The sequence below is a fragment of the Agelaius phoeniceus genome, chromosome 7 (assembly GCF_051311805.1).
Source record: "Agelaius phoeniceus isolate bAgePho1 chromosome 7, bAgePho1.hap1, whole genome shotgun sequence".
In the NCBI taxonomy this organism is placed as follows: Eukaryota; Metazoa; Chordata; class Aves; order Passeriformes; family Icteridae; genus Agelaius; species Agelaius phoeniceus.
The window spans coordinates 37,540,384-37,561,838 of record NC_135271.1 but is presented as its reverse complement, the minus strand read 5'-3'; the positions used below and the strand labels follow the sequence as shown (position 1 = coordinate 37,561,838).

Here is a 21,455-nt window from a genome sequence, read left to right as displayed (position 1 = left end):
GAAAGAAGCAAAACCAAACCAGAAATTCCTACTGCTACAACGTTAAGAGTATTGCTTTGTTGTACAAAGAGGAGAGCTAGACATTGTCATTTTGGGACTATGGAACTTACATAAGGATGTTAAATCATTATTTATCCTGTTCTATGGATAAAATGTTGACTATAGCTTCTTTTAGTGATGGCTCACCAGGTGAATATGGGTGACTTAATCCAGTATCTGCCAAGTTTTTCCTTCTCATTGCTCATGCCCTCAGCAAAGCATAAAACTTCCAGAGGCATGTGATGCTTTGAACTAGACCAAGACTTCCTGTAATGTTTATTTTGGATGCCACTGGGGTTGCACACCTAAAGGTATTCATTAGGAAATTTAAGTGTCTACTGAAAGAGAACCCTGTAAAAGATTTTCTGTTCTACATGTCCTACATATCCATGCTATAATCTTCTAAAAATATGTCTCTCTTCTTTCCTGTCACATTCATCCTCATTTGTCTGCTCTAAAAGCCTCATCCTGGCTGCCTAATCAGATGATTATACCACCTTCTTCTTTGATTCCACCATTAATTTTCCACTGACTGGGAAATCTCAAAGAGTTCTTCCAGCAGGACATCATGAAAGCCTGAAACTCCTTCCTCACCAGATTTTCTTATGATAGCCATTTGAGCACAGCTGGAACTTTTGAAAAGTGCACTTTTATAAAATGACCAGTTTTTTAAATAATAGTGTTTCCCCTGCTTCTACCCCTCCCCACCCCAGCCCCATTACACTTTCTTTAGGTACTTACACTCTAGTATTTTTTTCTCCTTTTCAAACCAGCTATGTTTTTTTCCAATGGCTGCCTTATTCACAGCTGCAGCTGTGAATTCTGGGGGAAAAAACCCCTCTGTTTTAGGCAGAGGAGTCTCACCTGGAATTCAAAACATAGGGACAGTCACTCTGCCACAGACTACTTGAATGACCTTGGGTAAGCCATTTATGTGCAGATATAAAGGTAAGCAGGCATTTTATTCCCACTGGAACCAGTCTGAGCTTTACTATCTCCCTTCTCTATCAGTAAAGCATAGATAATAGAAGAGCACTGTATCAGAGGGGTGCTGGGAGGATAAAAGCATTAAAGGCTGTGAGCTCTTCAGATACACAGTAATGGGGCCATATAGCTGCCTTGGAAAGATCAATCTAAATATAAGTGTGGCTTTGAAGACAAGGGAGTAAAAGGAAGCATCATTCAAGTAGCCAGTAGATGTCTGTTGAATTCATCCTCACTGTACCCAACAGCAATAGAAAAATATTATTATCTTGTAGTTTGTTGTCATTTTTACTTCACAAATATAGAGTCAGGACACAAAAGGACCTATCCAAAGCTCATTGGTATCAATGGGAGTTTTTCCATGGATTTTAGTGAGTACTGGATTCAGGCCCCAAATGGGTCATACACTTTATGGCAAAGCCTCAGTGAAATTTTAACCCAAGTCCCAGTTCATTTACTTTAAGTGCTCCTTGCAGAGATCATCCTGCTGTATTTAACCACATGAACATTCTGACCTAACTGTGAGGCTGGCTCTGCTTTGAACAAGGGATTGAACTGCATGACCTTCAGAGGTGCCTTTGAACTTAAATCATTTTGTAATTCTCTGATCTCAGAGACACATTTGCATGTATTAAGGTGTTGTCTACAAAAAGCTGCTATCCCAGTGGAAAATACAATCCATTTGTTTGCAGGTTTACTTTAATGAATCCTTGAAAACTTTTTACTGTGCCCTAACATGTCTAAATTTTTCACTATTGTCCCTGGGAAAAATTATCTCTGATGCAGAGAAGTGAACTTGTCTGTGTATTTGTGTCTGAGCAATTTAATATTGTAGTTGTGTAGGAATACCAGAGTAAAAGGGTAGCAGTGAAAGGATTCAAGAGGATTTTGAAGAAAAAGGTTGCAAGTATTTCTTTAGAACCTATTATTGTTGAGCTAATTTATTTGTGTCTTCAAAGTGATCAATTAGCAGACCTTCCCACACTGGTAGCATAAATGATTGTGTATTCTAGCACAGGAACATGATATTTTTTATCTCTAAAAGCCTGAGCTAAAACACACTCAAGTTTCCACTGAGTCATTCAGCTTTGATATAAAGTGTACATAAAAGAAAGTTTATCTGGAAAGTAATTTTATTAAAATAATTATGTAGGTGCAGTACAATTCTTATGATTTCTACAATAGCTTTTCTTATTAAAAGTTCATGAGGAGAAAATGGAATCTGTACACTGAAGAGATCACAGAGCAGTTCATCCAAGAATATTATATAGGGGTAGATGATAATGGGATAATTAAATCACAAGGGGTAAATTGTCATTAACTCTGAAATATAAAAGTTGCCTTAAAGAAGTACCTCCTTTTAGAGAGTTTCTATGGAAAATGCTTAAGTCCATTTTTTCTTCTATTTTTTTTTTTTTTTAACGGAAAGACATTCCTGTTTTTAAGGTCACCAGATCACAAGTTACAGTTTAAACAATACAACAGTGTCTGCAAGAGATATTGGCTGGACTCTTCTGGTGACTGCAAAGTTCATTTCTTTGCTTCAGACTTTTCTTGCCCTAAATACCTATTTCTTAGACCATATTGTGAACAAGTTCTCTTAGGTGAATTTTAGGGTGCCTTTAAAAGACGTTGGTTTTCCTCCTAGTAGTACAGTAAAGCATTAAGGAAATGGAAATTACTACATAAGATAAAAGACCAAGGTGGCAAGCACCTAAATTAAGCAAATTTTGGCTACCCCAGGTAGTCCAAGCAATCCAAGGTCTAAGCTAATGCCATGAAGTCTCTATTGAAAAGAGGCCAGATCTATTCCAACTTTTTCCCCAGCAATATCATTTACCCTATGATCATAACACCATGCTTAATATTTAGGCAGACAGTGCTGCCTAAATAGAGTCCAAGGTCATCTGCTTCTACCCAGAAATTTTAGTTTTAGACTGAATTCTTGCTACTTGAGTTGATTTTAGCTGTCTGCTTCTGGGACAAGCATATATTGTACATCAGTATATGCTTATTGTACATCAGTATATGCTTTTGTACATCATCTCTCCATCTTCTTGCATATTTTCTTCTTTTTATAGATTTTGTTTTCAGCCCGTGCAGAATCACATAGGACTGGTTGTGTTGTGACAGATTAGGATTCACATGTCAAATATGACATGTTAACAAATTTCATATTGCAACTCCAAGGGCCTCATTTTCAAGGATAAGCTGTCTTGAGAGAACATAATAAATGCATGCCTTAAATTATCTATGCAAAGCCTAATGAAACAAAAATCCTTAAATGTTACACTTGGCACAAAATGTTCAATTGCAACAAAACAAATCCAGGCTCATTGAGCTTGTTTGGGCATTCTGTTCATTCCTGGGGAGCCTCATGAGAAGGAAGTGCCTTCACTTTGCTCTTGCTGCTCCTTGCTTTTTCAGAAGTACTTGGGAAGGGCATTGAATGTCTGAAGCCTGTCCCCTGTTCAAATTCATACTTTCATTAAGCAAGATTCAAACTGGTTGACCTCACTTGTAACCAGGAAAAACTTCAGTAGTTTTCACTCCACTGTCTTTGTGGCAGACTCACACCAGGAAATGAGATTATTCCAAAGTTATATTTTTGGGTTCCATGCTAACCCGAGATACACTTTCTGCCCTTTCTAACTGGATGATTAATGTCAGCAGTGTTTACTGAGCTTGTTGATGGACACAGCAGCACATTTCTCAAGGTACCTGCACAGTGCCTTGTAGTCAGCTCTTCTGAGACAGGTGCAGTGTGTGGAGACTACAAGTGTCTTTTACCTCAAGGTCATGGCTTCAAACCTGGTGGCAATGTCAAAGAAATAATCTTGCCAGTCCTGTTCAGCATTTTGGCAAAATGAGGTCTAAGTTTCTGAGTGACATGAAAATAATGTTGATAAGAAAATAACAAAAATATATTGAAAAATGTTTATGTTCCTGTTTTACACAAAGATATCTTTAGAAAGAGGGTATTTTACCCACTCTCCCTGCACAAAAACAACACTTTTGATTTGTGTTTGATTCCAGTTACCTTGTCCTACTTGTTATCATTTACTATGTCAATTTGCTGTTTCATTACTGAGCAGATTGATTCTTGGTTCTAAAGAATTCTCATGGAATTCTATTCATGATGAAAATTAATTTCCCATTACTGAGATATGAAGACTTAAAATTGCTTTATCTAAAATCTTAAAACAAGTGTGTTGTTTGTGGCAGAGGTGTATAATGAACAGGATGTCTGATTTTCTGAATAAGAATAAATCAGCACATAAGTTATGTGGATACCTATAATATAGATACAATCTATAAAGTTTAAAAAATACAACCACATGTTAGACTGAATCCTTGTTATTATGGAAAGCCATTGTAAATACATGGAAAACCAACATAAAGCTTGCTGAGCTGTGACATTGCAGACAGCTTCCAGGGATCAGCTACAGGACCCAACAAGAAGCCAGGCCAACTTATGGACAATTCAGCAGATAAAGCTCAAAAATTACTTCCTAAATGTAGGGGTAAACTTAATTTGTGGAGAATGAGCAGTTAAATTACTAAAAGCTGAAAAAGATTGCCTTCCTATTCTCCATGTTGAAATTAGCCAAAATAACTTATTCTCCAGTGCTGGGAACAGAAATGAAATGCTAAAATGTCAGAAGATCAAACCAAGCCATCAGCAGCAATTCAGTGTGATTTTCCAGACCAGTGAAATGCATGGAAAGATTCCCAGCACTGCCAGGTCAGAGGAAGGCCACTGAAGTTTCTTATGACCTTGGCTGCAGCACAGAGAATAGAACTTCACCGAGCTGCTTTTCTCACCGAGCACTGTGTCATATAGTGAAAACACCTTTTGGAAAAACATTTTATTGTGATGCAAAACCTCCAAAGGACAGAGTGTCCTAACCGTGTCATTATCACAGATTTAAATTATCCTCTCAAAAATTCAGAGGGCAGCACAAGTAGTTCACAACCAAGTTGTGCAGCTTTCTTGTTGAGAACAGTGGAAGCCCTCCTATCTGACAAGACATTAGGCACACACCCAAAGCTCTGTGATAAAGAAAACTGTATCTGTACATGTGGAATTGTTACCAGAGGACTCTGGGGTTGTTTTTCATTTGTTCTTTCGATTTCGTTTTTTTGGGTTTTTTTTCAAAATTCAGTCTTTCAACAACAAATCTCCGAGTTCTCATTCATGCAAAGCTTACTTTGACAAAAGGCTCGTGGAACTGGCCCTTGATGTAACTCTTAAAAATGCCCACAAAAGTACTGACTCTTAGACTTTTCAGACTAGTGTACCATGAGAGAGGAACACATTATTTCTTTAGGCTATACTTTTTGTACATTGGGGTTGAACAGGGCAGCTTAGATTGCCTGGTTATAAAAGATAGCAACCAATTCACCTTTTGTGTCAGAGCTAAGAAAACAATAAAGGCTGAGGGTAGGAATGTTTACAAAAGGTTTTATAAATTCAACAAAGATGGCAAATACTTCAAATCAGTCTTTTAGTATATACAAACCTTCTTGCAGGAACTTGGAAGCAATTCTTTGTCTGTTTTATAACATCTCAGCCAAAATCTTATTAAAAATCTGAATGCAGTCAATTCCTACATACTTTCAGAAGAACAAAAGTGAACTTCTGCAAGATTGCAGGTTTTCCAGTGGCAAAGCCTTACTGTTTCCCTTCCCATCTTGCAGCTCAGAGGCTGTGCCCCTGACAGCTCTGCAAACTGAGCATTTCTCCTGCAAGGCCTCTGGGAGAGCAAGCGGGTACTTTACCTTGCTTTGCTGAGGAACAGCCACACTCTTCTGTGTTATACTTCCACAAAGACACTCAAACATAATTAGAAATCTTTCCCAGCTAATTCCCTCTGGGTCCATGGAATAACAGCCACAGATCTTGAGCACAAGAATAATGTGTGATTTGGGCTGGCTTTGTGATTTCTCTGTATTTTCTTATATAAAAAAAGAAGTTTATATAATTCAAATAGCAATTTCAGTTTTGAGAGAAGGTGCTTTTTTTTCCCTAAATCCTGACCATGTGTAGAACATTGTATTTGAATAATAATGGAAAAATTCTACCTTATTTTAAAATTTAGTATCTTATTCTTTGAAGATTTGAAAACAAACTTGAGAAACAAGGAACCCTTATTTCCCAATGCCATTGGAATTATTCCCAACACTTCCAATGCTAGAAGGTTGGGGTTTTTTCCATTATCAGGTATTTTTAAGACTTTGAATAAGTTTTGATACTGTATCTGTGTGCATTTGTAGGCATTTTTCTTGTTTGATTGACCTAGATATAAAGCGCATCAGGTTTGAGACCTCTGAGCAGCATGAATTTCAATTTCTGGAAAGTAAATAATGTGAGTTTGGAGAAAATAGAAAATGGCTCCACTGTCCTTCCCTGGCTTTCCCAAACAATCTTTGATATTAAAACTTTGATATAAAAAACTTTTGGAACTAAATTTTTTACTGTGAAGGTGGAACATTGGAACAGGCTGCCCAAAGAAGTTTCGGATTCTCATCCCTGGAAGTGTTCAAGGCCAGCTTGGATGGGGCCCTGAGCAGCCAGGTCTAATAAGAGGTGTGCCTGCCCATGGCAGGGGCTTGGAATGAGATGATCTTTAAGGTTGCTTCCAAACCAAACCATTCTATGATTATATAAACAAACCCTTGCCTTTGATTTGCTTTCTCTATGTGAAATTTAACTGAATATGTACTGAATATGTACCAACAGATAAGTTATTTATGTTATTTTATCTATAGGCTGGAAAATTACACAGTGATATTTGTTTTAATTTTGATTTAGATAAGCAACTGTATCATTTTACCCTTTATTTTATTAGTGAAATAGGACTAGTAGAGTGAGAGCCTGTCTAATAACTAGGAAGATTCTTAGGAATTCTGATAGTAAAAAAGAAGTAACATGAATAGATGCTTCAGAAAACTTGAATAATAAATTCTTGAAGAAGGATAGGAAGCTGAGGTAAAAAGCCATTCAGTGACAGGCCACATAAAGTATTTTATGACAGAAAACACAAAGCAGGGTCTTTCATCCAAAGAGTGGAGGAGGCAGAATGCCTGGAAGGTATGTTCCATATATGCGCAACTGATGCTGTTAGCAGATGCCAAAAAAAAAATTTAGAGTATCAGCCCCAGAATTCTATGGTATTTGGTGTTGCTATTTTATTTAGTATTATTATTATTGTTGTTGGTTTTGTTGCTATTGCTATTGTTGTGGTTAGTAGATATGATGTGCTAGATATTGTCCATTAGTAGAGAAAATGGGTGAGGTAAAAATTGCAGTGCAGGCTTTTATGTGCAAGACAATTCAAGGTAACTAGCGTAATAGAGAAAGGACTTTGGGAACCTCATGGGAGCGTCCAGGGAGGACTTGTAGGCTGCTGAAGGAGAACCTGAACAGTTGAAATTGAATAGTAGACATAAGGCAAATGAGGATTCATTTTTTTTTAATGCCTTCCTAAAACAGTCAGTTGCCAGAGTGTTTTTCTGTTGCACTGCAGATAGCTTGTCCCTGGACCCTGACGTCTCCAAGGCAAATGCCTATGGTTTCACTGGCTGCCTGTCCTCTGTTCAGTACAACCACATCTCTCCCCTGAAGGCTGCCTTGCGCCATCCCAGCGTTGCTCCCGTCACTGTCCAAGGTTCCCTGACAGAATCCAGCTGTGCATCCATGATGGAAGCTGACGTGAACACAGCAACCACAATATATTCCTCATCAGGTATGTCCTGCTGGGAGGGCATTGTGGAGGTTAAAGGATACTGTAGAGTGAGGTTTCCTTCCTTTTTACTGTAATGCAATTGTGACAGTACGAATAGTGGAACTGGGAAGTTCCCTTTTGTCTCTAGAATCAGGAGTGTTGAGGATGGGCATCAGGATTAGCCAAGGCCCCTTTAAAAGTCATTGTTCTGAAACAATGTTTTCAGACTAAGTTCCTGGATTGCCTAAAACAAAGAAGTCCCTAAGCTGTAGTGGAAAAGCTTTGAAAGTTTCGTTATGCACCTGATTTGTCATTCCTACCACTCCAGATGATTCTGGTCTCAAAGGACAACCTAAATGTTGAGATCTGGCTGCAGATCTCAAAGGACAACCGAAATGTTACACAGATTCTGTATTCTAGTGGTGATAAAGCAATAGAAGTCATATAAAAAACAATTCAAATTTGTTCCTGCCCTAACAGAAATGAGCAAAAACTCTTGTACAAACCCCTTGGCATGTGTGACTTCCACTGAATGCTTGTACTTCATTCTCTTAGACTAAAGAGAGGGAGCACTACTTGAGCAGTACCAGCAAGATGATCCCAATTGTTTGTGTCTCTTTTGCAATCCTGAAGCTGTCCTCTGGGAATCTGAAGTGTTTTGCATATGTGAATTTGTATGCAGAGAAGGAAGCTAAGAGCAGCTGGAAGTGTTGTCACCATGAACAGGGACTATCAACTTGCTGCTTTAGTCACCAGTGGATGTGGCAGAATTCTTAATGACCAGAAAAGGGTACAAATTAAAGGCTGTTTTTTGCCCCTTGACCTATAAAGCTACTTTCTCCTTTCTGATAACAAATAAAACTCTGGTTTAGATCATAATACAATTCCTTTCACATTCATACTTGCATCAAATCGCCATTTCCTGCAGTTTTTGCCTCGGATGTTCAGCAGAAAACAAATGATGCTATTATCATTCTGCATAGGAAAAAGGCTGCTGATTACTCTGGAGAGTGGCTGCCAGTGTGCATGTGCTCCTCCCCAGCCCCCCACTTCCTTCTCACTGCCTTGAGTTGTCTGAGGTGTCTGTTCTGATGTACAGACAAATGTGAGTCCTGAATGGGCAATGATACTGAAAATATGAACTCTTTGCCCTGTCATCTGTCACCTCAATGATCTAATTTTTCTAAGGAGTTTAGAAAGCACTAAAACCTGAGGCTCCGAACTTCAGGGCAGAACACAGAGCAGAGTGTAGCATTTGAACTTAAATATTTAAAGCATACAATCAGTTGCACTCTATTGTTAAGGTTAAGCACTGTTGCATCAAAAATGCAGAATTATTATAAAAACTTATGCCTTTCTCGGCACTCTGTGCTCTAAAATATGATTTCCTCTCAATGTGATGAATTATCTGACATTCCAGTCTCACTATTCACACTGGATTTGATTAAAGCCTGAATAAGAGCTTTAGAACAAGTGAGCTCTGAAGACTTCATGTCTTTATATGCTAAAGTAAAAGCAATGGGTGGTTGATTCTTGTTTAAAAAAAATTCCAATTTGTAGCAAATTATAATTTCTATAGATGTACTTGAGCATCACATTTTCACATGCAAAGGACACATTTTAAGAAATAAAAAGAAAACAGAGTCAAGGATTAACTTTCAAATTTTGTGCTCATATCTCAATTCATCATTTCCAATTTCTCATTATTGAATGTCTGAGAAGAAAAATAGAACTTCAAAGGAGGCTGTACATGTCTATGTCGATATTCTAATGTGCAGATACAACAAAAAAGCCCACTAGGAAAACTCCTAAAAGTGTGTGAAAAAAGCCTTCTATATTTGTAACTTGAAACAATTGAAGCTGTTTCCTCCAGAAAGGAATACTTGTGTTCAAAAAAGTTTCCTCGCAGACAGATATGGAATAAAATCCATTCACACAGTTATCTGAACACACTTCTGATGAGGAAGCACAAAATGAGAGGGTGCTTACTGTGGTTTTTGATCTTTAACAAAGATCTGCAGATCACCTTCTTCCTCACTGAGGCACATGTAAAGATCTTGTTATTTTGAACTCTGTATTGATGGTATAGAGATAATAGACTTTTCCTATGGTATTTTTTCTTAATATTAAACTGCTGTAAAAATTACAGAGGAGATTCAGGTGTGTGAATGGTGGAGTCTTGAGCTGCCTGTCCCATGAGAGCAGCTCTTCAAGAATTTAAAGTTAAAAAAATGTCAGATACTTTCATGAAGTCTGGAACGACACAGAAAAGATTTGCTTCTGAAAGGCACCTTAAACAGTGAAGCTCTGTCTCACTGTGCTAATTGTGCTGAACCTGATATTTCCAAACAAGCTCTGACTGGCTAGGGATATGCCAGGACAGCCTTGGCTGTAGCAACTATGAGATGGTGAAGCTGAGGATCCTCAGAGGAAGGAAAAAAAGGCAGAAATGCATGACTGCAAGCTTTGACCTTCTCATGGATCTGCTTGGAGAATCCCTCAGGATACAGACTTGGTAAGAAGAGTGGTGTGAGCCCAGAGAGGTTGTAAAACCTTCATCCTTGGATATATTAAAAACCCAAATGGATACAGCTCTGAAAATCTTGGCCTAATAGACATGGACATGAGTAGGGGTTTGGAATAGATGGTTTCTAGGGAGCCTTGTGACCTCAGCAGGGCTTCCAACCTCAGTGGATCAAGTTGTAATGCCATCAGTTTTATCTAAAAGGAGGAGGATGTCCTGTTAAGGTCTTAGATGAGACCCAGTGTTGCTATTCCTTGGCTCCAGAGTGTATTGTGTTCCCAGTGGAGATGGCTCTGCTGTTACAGGCCATCTGCTGCACTGAAACAAGCCATCCCCTCTCTGTATCCTGATTTTATTTCTCAGGCAAAATGTAATTCCTGGGGCTTGTGGCTGTTGTCCTCCATTCTGAAACTGCTCTTCAACATTTGTTCTGTTTTCTTCTCAGTGCTTAAATTCCAGTAACCAAAAATAGTGGAGTACTGATTGCATTAGGTGTCATATCTTAAATAATATTTTAGGCACAAATAACATCTTATATAATTTTTAATAAAATATTTTCATACTTTTTCATACATAGTTAATAATTTTTTATTATTTTTTTACTAGTGCCATGCACTGGCAGCAGTTGTGATTTTTTTCTCAAAGGTACAGGAGAACTGTTGTAGAACAGATGTAAATTTTTAATTGTCACTGAATTCACTGGCTTCAGCTGTGGGATGAGGTAAAAAATATCTCACCAAACTTCCATTATCCAGAAACTTAACTTATCTTCAATCTGAAATAATGAATGCCCTCCTCTTCTAGTTTGTGAAAAGAAGTGAGTTATACTATCAATTTTTGACACCCATCTTAGGGTATAAAATAATTGTAGGTTGTTCTCATCTTTGACTAAATTTTAAAAAAAGCCCTAAATTTCTAGTTTTGATTTATATAACTCATGTATACTGAAAAATAAAATGAGATTAATCTACTGATGATGTACAAAATTATTACCAACTGTGATCTAATTTTGAATTTAGCCCAGTTTGAGCTTATGATCAGAGGCCTGAGATGAGGCTAAATAACCCCAGAGTTCCTTCCCAGTCTAACCTTTTCTATGATTAATTCTATATTTGTGTGTAAAAGTATATTTTTATTCCCATTCCAGTCCAACAAATGTAGTAGATGAGATGTCCCAAGCAGAGACTGCTTCTCTTTGTGGCATTGAATTCAAGTTGTATATCTCATCTACAAGATAGGTCAGCTCTACACCTGCCCAGCATCCCTTTCTTTTGGCTTCTTTCTGGTATCATTCCTTAGGTAACAATAAAAAAGATAATAATACATCCCTGACTGAGAAAAGCTCCCAATAGGCTGTTGAGTTAAAATGTCTCTCTGATTCTTCTGATGAACTGAAACAACACTTTCAGCTGTTAGTGTGAAACTTTCTGTTTCCTTTTACATATACCCTTAATAGACTTTGCTCCTGAAGGTGTAGAAGAAAATTGTTCTGCAAACTCACTTTATTTTTCAGACCCTTCTGGTTCAGTTCCCCAATCCCCCAAATTACATCTTCTGAAAACAGGTAGAATTCATGAGAGTAAGAGGACACTTCTGTCTAAGCCACAGGGAAAATGAACAGTTGATACAGAAAATAAGTTCTCTTTTGTTTAACCAACTGCAGATCCTTTTGGGAAGACAGATGAAAGAGAACCTCTGACCAATGCAGTCAGAAGTGATTCAGCTGTGATTGGAGGTAAGTTCATTTTTAAAGACTACAGTCAAAACATAATTCTGTCAAGGCCAAAATCTAGGAGACTTTAAACCTGGGCTCCATGAAAAATAGTCCAAGGCGTTTTTTGTAATCTAAAGCAGGTCTAGTATCTGCTCTGTTTATTAGCATGTATCTGTGTCAAGCTACCTAAGTAGGCAGCTGCATTATGGATTATTGTGGTCACACATGGATCATCAGGAACCTGAGTCTTCTAAAATACAACTGAACTCTGTCTGCCTGGCTGCTTGAGCAGGGGATCTGGACATGATGACCTCCAGAGGCTCCAGGTGTTCTCTGACTCCATGTGAGTCTGTGTTCTAAGACCCAGCTGTCACCATTTTTTTACACACCACCCTGGTGAATACTTGGCAGAGTATTCACATATCTCATATTTTCTGAGCTCTCTCTTTGTAATCTGGTGGTGTAGTGGAACTCACCAGGTCATATGGAAGTATTTATATGCTGGGGAACATTGTCCTCATAATTTCATGTGTGGTTTTAATTTTCCTATAATGGTCTAGAAGACAATTTATCTCTGTTTATTTTGTAGTATGCCCTGTAGTGAGCTGCCTTTGATAATATCTAGAAGCTATAAACCAAAATGTACAAGGCTTGTGCAAGGTTCCTAGAGATAGCACAGAAGAAAATACGACCGAGCAGAAATTTGTATGAGCAGCTCTAGTGCTTTAAAAGCAAACACACTGAACTAACTTTATTTCCAGTGAAAGCATAATTTTACAGAAATTAGGTCAATTATATCAATACATGCTCTATTTATAGAGTTCTTCAGGTGACAAAATAGAAAGAAAAACTACCAGGGAAGATTTGATAGAGGCATATGGTTGTGTATGGACTGAGATGAGCTGATCTATCACACCAACTAGCTGCTGTGCATGGGTAAACCTATTTTGGAGGTAACTGATCCTGTTGTTTTGGTTTTCACTCTTTCTATCCTTCCTTTTTTACCCCTTCACAGGTGTAATAGCAGTTGTGATATTCATCATCTTTTGCATCATTGCCATCATGAGCAGATTCCTCTATCAACACAAACAAGCACATCGAAATAGCCAGAAAAAGGAGAAGGAATACCCAGAAAACCTTGAGAGCTCCTTTAAAGCTGACATTGACTTGCAAAACACAGTGAGCGAGTGCAAACGGGAATATTTTATCTGATGGACAATGCAACTTCTTCTTACTCTTCCTCCCCTATCCTCCCTTTCTTTATTCCTTTCTCCCTTCCTTTTTGCTTTTTGAATTTTTTTTTCTTTTTTAATACGCATTTTTTTGCTAGCTTCTTTTTCATTTGGAAAAGACCGCCCTGCACAGGAAACACTGAGAACAATCACAGTGCCTCATTCTCTGCACAAGAGCCTGGCAATCACAGTTTACTTCTGCAGCTCAAGAGACCTGTTACCCCATCCTACACAAAATAAGATCCACATGCACACCTGGTTTCTGCTGTCAGTTCTTGGATGTTTCAAAGCCCCTGCATTTATTTGTTGGTTTTTTTTTTCTCTGGGGCCATTTAAGTCATTGTTTTTACACTAGAGCTGGACTATGTAAAGTACAGGTAAAGTAGTTGAACACATAGCTCTGCAGATACTGGGACAGGATAGAGGGAAAGAATGAGATCAAAACAGCTGATTTATTTCATGGGCTCATTTACAACAATCATAAAGAACCAGCCAAATTCTCAAATGTTATTAATTGATATATTGTCTATTGATTTAAATGGTGTTAAATTAATTTGTACCAGTTGGAAAGCTGGTATGACATAAAGGAAAATAAAACTGTCCTCATTAAGCTCCTTCCCCCAACCTCCTGTCCTTTTACTGTAACTCTTAGGCTTCTCAATACTTTTCCAACAATATATGTATCAACAATAAATATCATTCCCATGCACCTCTTTCACCTCCATCTCATAAGGCTGGCTACGTAGACCCAGCATACACTAGTATAACCCTAGCTGAAGCATGGAAAATAGTAGCTTGAATCTCCAAGGGGTTTAGGAAGCTGCTAGGATTTAGGTGCTCTATATTTGTCTGAAATTTTAGAAATGCAGCATATGCCTGTTCATGCCACATGGAGGATTATCACACACTGAGGTTAAACGCTGTTGCCCCTGTGGAAAAAAAAAAAAGAACATAGATGAGAAAAAAAACCAAAATAGTTTAATCTTAAACATGACTCACACCTTCTGCCAGCTCTTCTAAAAAAAGAAAAAAAAATCCTACTAGTTAAAAAAACCTCCCAAAACTGCATGAAAGATTGAGTGGTATTTTTTGTTTGTAGAAATTGGAATAACTTCTCCAAAACTAAATAGAGAGAGGTCTGAGGTTATGTCTAAAAAGATGAATATTTGATAAACCTTCTTTACAAGGAAGAACATTAGGGAAACAAAAAGATCACAAATGCTCTACTTCAAATTAATCTTCACGCTTTTTTAAAAAGTCTTTTGTCCTTTCCTGATTGGGAGCACTACTGAAGAATCAAGTTCTGCCCATTTTACTTGTGCTGCATGGTTGCAGTGTGAGGATGAAAAACCTCCTTTTCAATCACAAATATCCTAAGGGTAAGAAATGAAGGAGTCCCAGCCAGTGAGGTTTTGAGCACTCTGTTGTGTCTGTGTGACATCTGCCTTTGCAGGGCTTCTAAAGAGGATGTAGAATTTGCTGGTGGTAGAATTAAGCCTAAAGTTAAGGGGAAGAAAAATCTTATTCATTGCAATACTCTTGATTTGATTCTAGTGACAATTGATTGTGCAGCTAAATCTCTTCTTTGCCCTACACCCTGTGCGGTCATCCTGGGGTTTTCACACAGTGGTCCTTTTTACATAGATTAAAAATTAAGGAATCTCAGTATGAGGTGGGTAGCCCACAGCAAACTAGAGATGAGCTTACACTTGCAACAGGTGCTGTTTTTCTAGGCAGTCCATTGGAAAGGTACATAGGTGTTTATTGAAGTTTTTTGTTTGAGTTTTTTTTTTATGAGAGGAGAGAGCAGACATTTATTTATTTATAAATAAATAAATGACTGTTTGGATATGGTGATTCTTTACCACTTCTTTTGGAGCATTCAGGGAAGAGAAAGCAGTCTAGGAGTAACAATCATTCTTATGTGAAGAGGAATATGAGGCCAGCCCTATAACCAAAACTCTTCCCTGAGCAATTTTATAAAGCTGTCTCTATTGAAAACAGTCTGGTGCCATTCTTCCTCAGCCATGGTCAGCTGCAGACATTTTGCCACACACTGGCTGACACAATTATTTGACAGTGTTTCTGTGTGATGAGTATTGGAATGATGGATTGAGTAGCTGGGTTCTCTTTATGTTGCTTTGTCTTTGGCGGTAAAATCCTGGCAAAGCCATTCTCTTTTCCTTTGCTTCCTGCAGATCAAGCTGCTTTGTTTGGCATGGCAGAAGGGAAGAATAGGAGAGTTCATGGGCGCCTCTGCCTGTGTTTGAGTCATCTTTTCTGAAATGGCCTCTGTATGAGACATCTCTGATGTGCTAATGTGCTTAATTGGCTACATGAAGAATGGAATAGGAAGATAAAACTATGAAAATTTAGCTAGGTTGGGGTGCATCTGTAAAAAAAAAAGAACTTCATATGAATGTATGCATTAGTGTACAAAGATATTAATTTATACCTGTGGATGTACTGAGATGAGAAGATTTTTATGCTACAAGGCTGAACAAATGAACGCATTTGTATGGACTTCTAAATCAGGATGTAAAATTATTCTTATTAAAGATAGCTAAAATATACTAAATTAAGTACTTAAAATATATACTCCTTTTTGTTTTTTGGTTTGTTCTAACGCTTTCTTTAGTGAGGGCAGCATTGAATTTCCTTCAATATCAGTTAAAAACAATTATTTTTTTTTAATAAAAGAAATACAGTTTTTAAAAAATTTACTAGAACTAAAATTAATTTTCCTTAGTTCAAATTAGAACTTTTTTCTCATCTATTTAAAGCCATTTCTGCTATTTTTGTTAATGTTTCTTTTTAAATGGGGTGTATTCCCTTTTCCTTTTATCAGTTGTTCTAGATAATATTTTTAAGTAAAGCCAGAGGATAATACTTTTTATACATAAATTTTCAGATTTTATTTCAGTGGAAAACCTGAGACTGTCAAAGAGTTGTTTGGAGGCAGTTTGGGTTTTGTTCCTTCCCCAAGACAAGTTTCATAATTAAAGTAAGGGACTGGTTGAAGGATAGTGTCTGTTGTTTTTTTTTTTTTTTCTCTTGGTGATATGAGACATAACCTATGAAAATTATTATTGTTAGGCAAGCTGTGAAATTACGAAGTATTTTAGATATGGATTTCAGCAGTGCAAATTATTGTTTTCCAGAAAAGACTTGACCAATTATAGCCATGCTTATAAAGATATTTAGTCATGCAGAAGGACTCTCAGTGAATGCCAGTGCCTGGGAATAGAAAACAGAGGAAGGCTGGATGTCAGAAAGCTAACTCCAACTAGCTTGGCAGCCACCTGGGGGAAGGATAGGCTTTACAAGGAATTTAGTCTCTTGAGGATGTGGATCAATGCTTAAGTGACTAAACAAAATGAACATTTAACTCAAATTAATTTCTGTGTCTGCCTTGCTGTGGAATGTTCTAATATACTACAAGACATTTAAATACCTTTGAAAATTGAGTCCCATTTCTCTTTCGGAAATAAAACTTTGGTTCTAAGTAAGTTACCTATGTACTTGGCAGTTAGTATTTCATCTGTCCATATTCACTAACTGGAGACAAGACAGTGTGAGTGTTTTGGGTCAATTTTTAAAATGTACACTGTTTTTATTTCTTCTTGCTCTTGCCATGGTTCCACACTTAGATTATGTCTGCAGTGAAAAAGCCAAATAAAAGACATACTTTTAACTCGTATGGGCTATGCCAGAATTCCCACCTGGGACTGTAAAAATGACACATATAGAGCTGTGTGGTTATCAGAGTGTGTTCAGTCATGAGATGCCCCTGATATTTAAGTTAAAACTACAACCAGATTACAAAAATAAGATGGTTTCTCTCAGCTTTATTTTAACCTGATCTAGCTAGACTTTACTCATCCTATTTATCAATTGCTCAATTTTTACAGTGTAATCCAAACCCTTATTTTAATGAGATCTTTGTCTATATTAGCATTTAGCTGATCACATATTTCACATTTTGAGTGAGGAGCAATCAATATATCATATTGTTTCACTATGGTGAGGGGTTATGAATCTTTTCCTAATGAAGTCAGTATTGATTTAGCTGACGATAAGATTGAGTCCAAGACCTATGAAGCACTTGGATATTGCTCTTGTCTTTTGGGTTTGTTTCATTTTGCATTTGATTTTACCAACTGCCTGTTCCACAATTGTCATCCAGTCTTGTCTAGCCCTGTGGTTGGTGAGGACAGGGCAAATGTCTCAAACATCCTGCAAGATTAAATGAATCACTAGAGATGCCTTTTTCTCTCCATTCATTATAGAGACAGGGTGGTCTCCTGGCAATAGAGAAGTTACAATAGTTTTGAAGATCAAGTAGGCACATCTCCACAGGTATTATAAGTGACTTTTTTTTTTCTTTACTGAGGTGACAGCTGGGGTCAAGGAAGGACACCTTGCATCTAAATTACTCTAAAAATTGCTCTAAACGTCTCTGTCTAGTAAATGTATACATCTCCTTGTAGGCAAATACATGAAAATTGAGTTTCAAAATGCCGCTTTGAGCTGGTGACAATCTGATCAGTAATCTGTGGGGAGGTGGATAATTCTCCTTTCAGTCTGTTCTAGGTCCAACATCCATTTTTTGCCTCACATGGGAGCTTTGGCAGATAGCATGCATGAAGCCAGATCCACACATTTCTGAATCTAAAGCTAACTCAGCCCTCTCAGATGCCTTTCTACATGTCTGGTGCCATTTGAGATGATACCTGGTATCTCTGCAGCCCCAGGAAGGATCCAAGTCTCCTGTCTGTCATATCCTGGCATCTGTTAACCCCAAGTAGCTATGTCTGATACTTGCTGGCTTTTCCAATTATAATAAGTTCTCATCCAGGAACCCTAAGTTCTCAATGAGATGAATCCCTGAAAAAATAAACCCCATCAGAACAGAATCAGCCTTCCTTCTGTAAGGAAGCCAGGCAGTTGACATGCATGCTTCACTTCAAATTAACAAGTGTAGAGGAGGCAGAACTTGACCTCTTTGTGGTCCATCTCATGCCACTGTTGTCACTCTCACCTACACAAAGTTTACCCTTAACAAGACTAGTTTTAAATATTCTTCTGCACTGCTGTTTTTTCCACAGACACGAAGGACATTTTTTCTATTTTATTTTTCAGAAAGCAACCCTTCATAAGGGACTTGAGCAAAGTCTGAGACCTTGTGAGTGCTATTTCAAAACTTTCATGCAGTTTTTTAATGCCTACTTGCCAAACAAGCCAAGTGATATAGTTTCACCCCTGCCAAACCAAGGGCCTTATCCAGCATTTTTAGAGGTTGGTGGGAGGCCTCTTGCTTGACTACAGTTAGAGTTGCACCATGCCCTTGAAGTTTTTGGGGGTTTTCTTCACAGGCTGCCATCACAGCTTCAGAGCATGATTTGTTCCCTTGGGTTTTGCAGTTTGCTGCACTTTCTTTCCCAGTGGAAAGTTCTTCATGTCCTCTTTCAGTGTGGGCGGCCCCTTCTCCCTGCTACTTTTGTACATGGAACTTCTAAACACATTCTTCTTTTGGGTCTGAAGTAGCTTTTTTCTTTGACTGATTATTTCAAGACATGCATATAGAGAGTTTGAATATTTCAGTGTATTGGTGCTTATTTTCGTGATCTTTTGCACTAAGTTACTACAATAACAAAAATTGGGAAAAAAAGCACACTTTCTGGTGAACTCTTGTAATTTGTAAGCTCGTTGTTTGTTGTTTGTAATGTGCTGAGTCTACAAGCCGAGCTAATGAAGGATTAAGGCAACAGTTTGTGTTGACAGTGTCACTCCATATCTACTTCACCTCTGTTTTCTTCATCCCTCCTTTTTCTTTAACATGTGGAGCTATCAAATTGTTGCCAGGACTCAGAGGAGCTTGTTTCAAAATTCAAATTAGATTATGATTTTTTTTCCTGGCAGTCACAGAAACCAAAAGTTCAGCTGGGTGGTCAACCAGAAGGGAGACTCCATCGAGGAAATGTAGTCACCTAGAGGTGGTGACTTCTAAGGGGAAAAGAGGACATTAACATTTCAAACTACCATTGTGATGGGGCAGTGAAGGAGGCAGAAGCTCTAGGAAAACATGCACTGGTTGAAGCCACACATGGTAACCATCAGGTGGATATGAGGCTTTTGGGTATTTTTCAGTGGTAGGTAGGTTTTCTTGCCATTGAATGAATTGCTGCTACTTAGTCTGCCAGAACATAGTCTTAGTTGTCCTGATGATCTGTAAAGTATCATAGACGTGCTTCAAACATAGGAGAGAATTTCAAAGCTCTGGCTGATACCAGATCTGAATTTCCCCAGTTAGATTGCTGGAACTCTCCCAGGTAGCCCAAAGGAGAATTTGGGATGGTTTCCCTCAAACAATCAAAACATTTGATCAAATGTTAGGCACAGCAGGTGATCCAAAGAATGGTGTTTCCTTAGAGACTTTCCATTCCCTCGTTTAGGATGCTTGTGGCAGCTTTTTTCTAAGCTGCTGACTGCTGTTCACATTGCAACACTGCTTACTTTTTGACATGCTAGTCATAACTCTCTTCACAAATTTCAATCCCACAGCCCTAAATAGAGTCCATTTGGAACTAGTTCAGCATGGGAAATTATTTACTCATTTTTGCATGCCCTTTACAGCTCCTTCTTGTGTCCTTTAGGCACATCCTTTCCTGATGGTTTTTGTCATTGCTGCCAATGCAGCACCCATATTGTCAAGAAAGAAGAAGAGTTGTTTCTTAGGTAAAGCTTAGATACAGCCAGTCACAGCCTCACTTTCCATTCACAGTACAGTGGAATTGAAGTTTCAGGAGCTAAGGAGAGCAAACAGGTACATTTTTTTATTCAGGCATCATAAATATCTCTACTCTGTGATTTTTGCAAATGAAATCTGTAACACAAACCAGTATATCTAAATGATAGTGAGAACCTTGGCATTGTCGTACCTGACCTGCTTTGAAACCCCCTTTGTGAAATAAACAAGAGACAGCTTCAGACCTGGTTGTAGGCCTGTTTAGGTCAATGTAGAACATCACAGATGAATTTAGCCTCATATTGCTCTTGCTTTGATGATCTCCTGCAAACTGGGGCTGACTGACATACATGAAACCAAGTCAGGACCTTATGTTTGTCATCCCTTACTGCTGTCAACAAGAGTTGCATTCACTGAAATTGTGTTGTTTTCTAGCAAAACTATGGATAAAATTTGGATAAGGCAATGAACTTCAGCTCCATAAAGCCCATGATATGGTTTTAGTCACCTCCAGGAGTTTCTAAAAATTTGTGGTTTGGGAAGGTTGGTCTGTGGGTGGTGTCTTGTCAACCAATTCAGGAGCCAGCACACTAACACTGGAAGGATTTTATGGATTTTATGGATAAAGGCACCCTTAAAAAAAATAAAGAGCAAAATGGCAGCTGAGATTAAGTATTTGTAATAATAAAAAATTGGTTCTTTCTACAGATGAGCCCTTCATCATTCATTTTATTTTGTTCTACTCAAATTTTATTAAATAAATCTCTCAGTGCTCTGTTCATTTTATTAACAAAGCAAAAAAAAAGGACTTTTTTTTAATGGTTTGTCCAAGGGTAAAGCAAGAGTCTCTCAGTTACAGTAAAAAGTAAAATGGACATTTAGATTATTCCCCTTTCACTATCTGGTTTTCTAAAGAGAATTCCACAGGACGTTGCCTCAGTCTAAGTCAGTTTTGTAGACAATGTAACATGTCTTAATACCCTATTAAGGGATTGAAAAAATTTAGCCTTAGCTTCTTTTGTTTTCTATGGTTACTGTTGTACAGAAGAAAGACTTAAACTGTAAGTAATGTATATTTAATAAAAAAAGACTTTTTGTATGATTTTGTGTCGAAGACAAATGCCTCCTCTTGTGTTTTTATTTTATCTTCCAGCTGAATGAACATTAAAAAGTGCTGATTATGGGAAAATGAATTTTCAGGTGTTTACATGTTAACTCCAAGCCAACGCACCTCACTGGATGATACTATTGATTTATTGATTTCAGCTATGGCTAAAAGTTAATGTCAAAGGAAATCTGGTCCTCACCCACATTCCTGACATAACTCATTCGTGCTGGTGGGCTGACTAAAGTCATGTGTGCAGATATTGCAGACAGTCTGGTTAGAAAACCTGCCTGGTCACAGCTCTGCAGCTCTGTGCCTGCACTCACAGGTGTGTGCACACACCTCCTCCTCCCAGCCTGCCATGCAGGAGCATCCAGAGCT

The 21,455-nt window shown here is 38.0% G+C and overlaps 1 protein-coding gene across 1 annotated transcript in view; it reads left to right on the top strand.

Moving 5' to 3' along the window:
* CNTNAP5 (contactin associated protein family member 5) overlaps nucleotides 1-21,089 on the top strand; it is a 412,329-nt gene extending 391,240 nt beyond the window's left edge. The window contains exons 23-25 of the mRNA XM_077181609.1: nucleotides 7,554-7,772; nucleotides 11,939-12,010; nucleotides 13,005-21,089. Coding sequence (XP_077037724.1) covers nucleotides 7,554-7,772; nucleotides 11,939-12,010; nucleotides 13,005-13,201 — 488 coding nt within the window. The 3' untranslated portion in view covers nucleotides 13,202-21,089. The remainder of the gene's footprint in view (nucleotides 1-7,553; nucleotides 7,773-11,938; nucleotides 12,011-13,004) is intronic.
* Nucleotides 21,090-21,455: the final 366 nt, after the last annotated feature.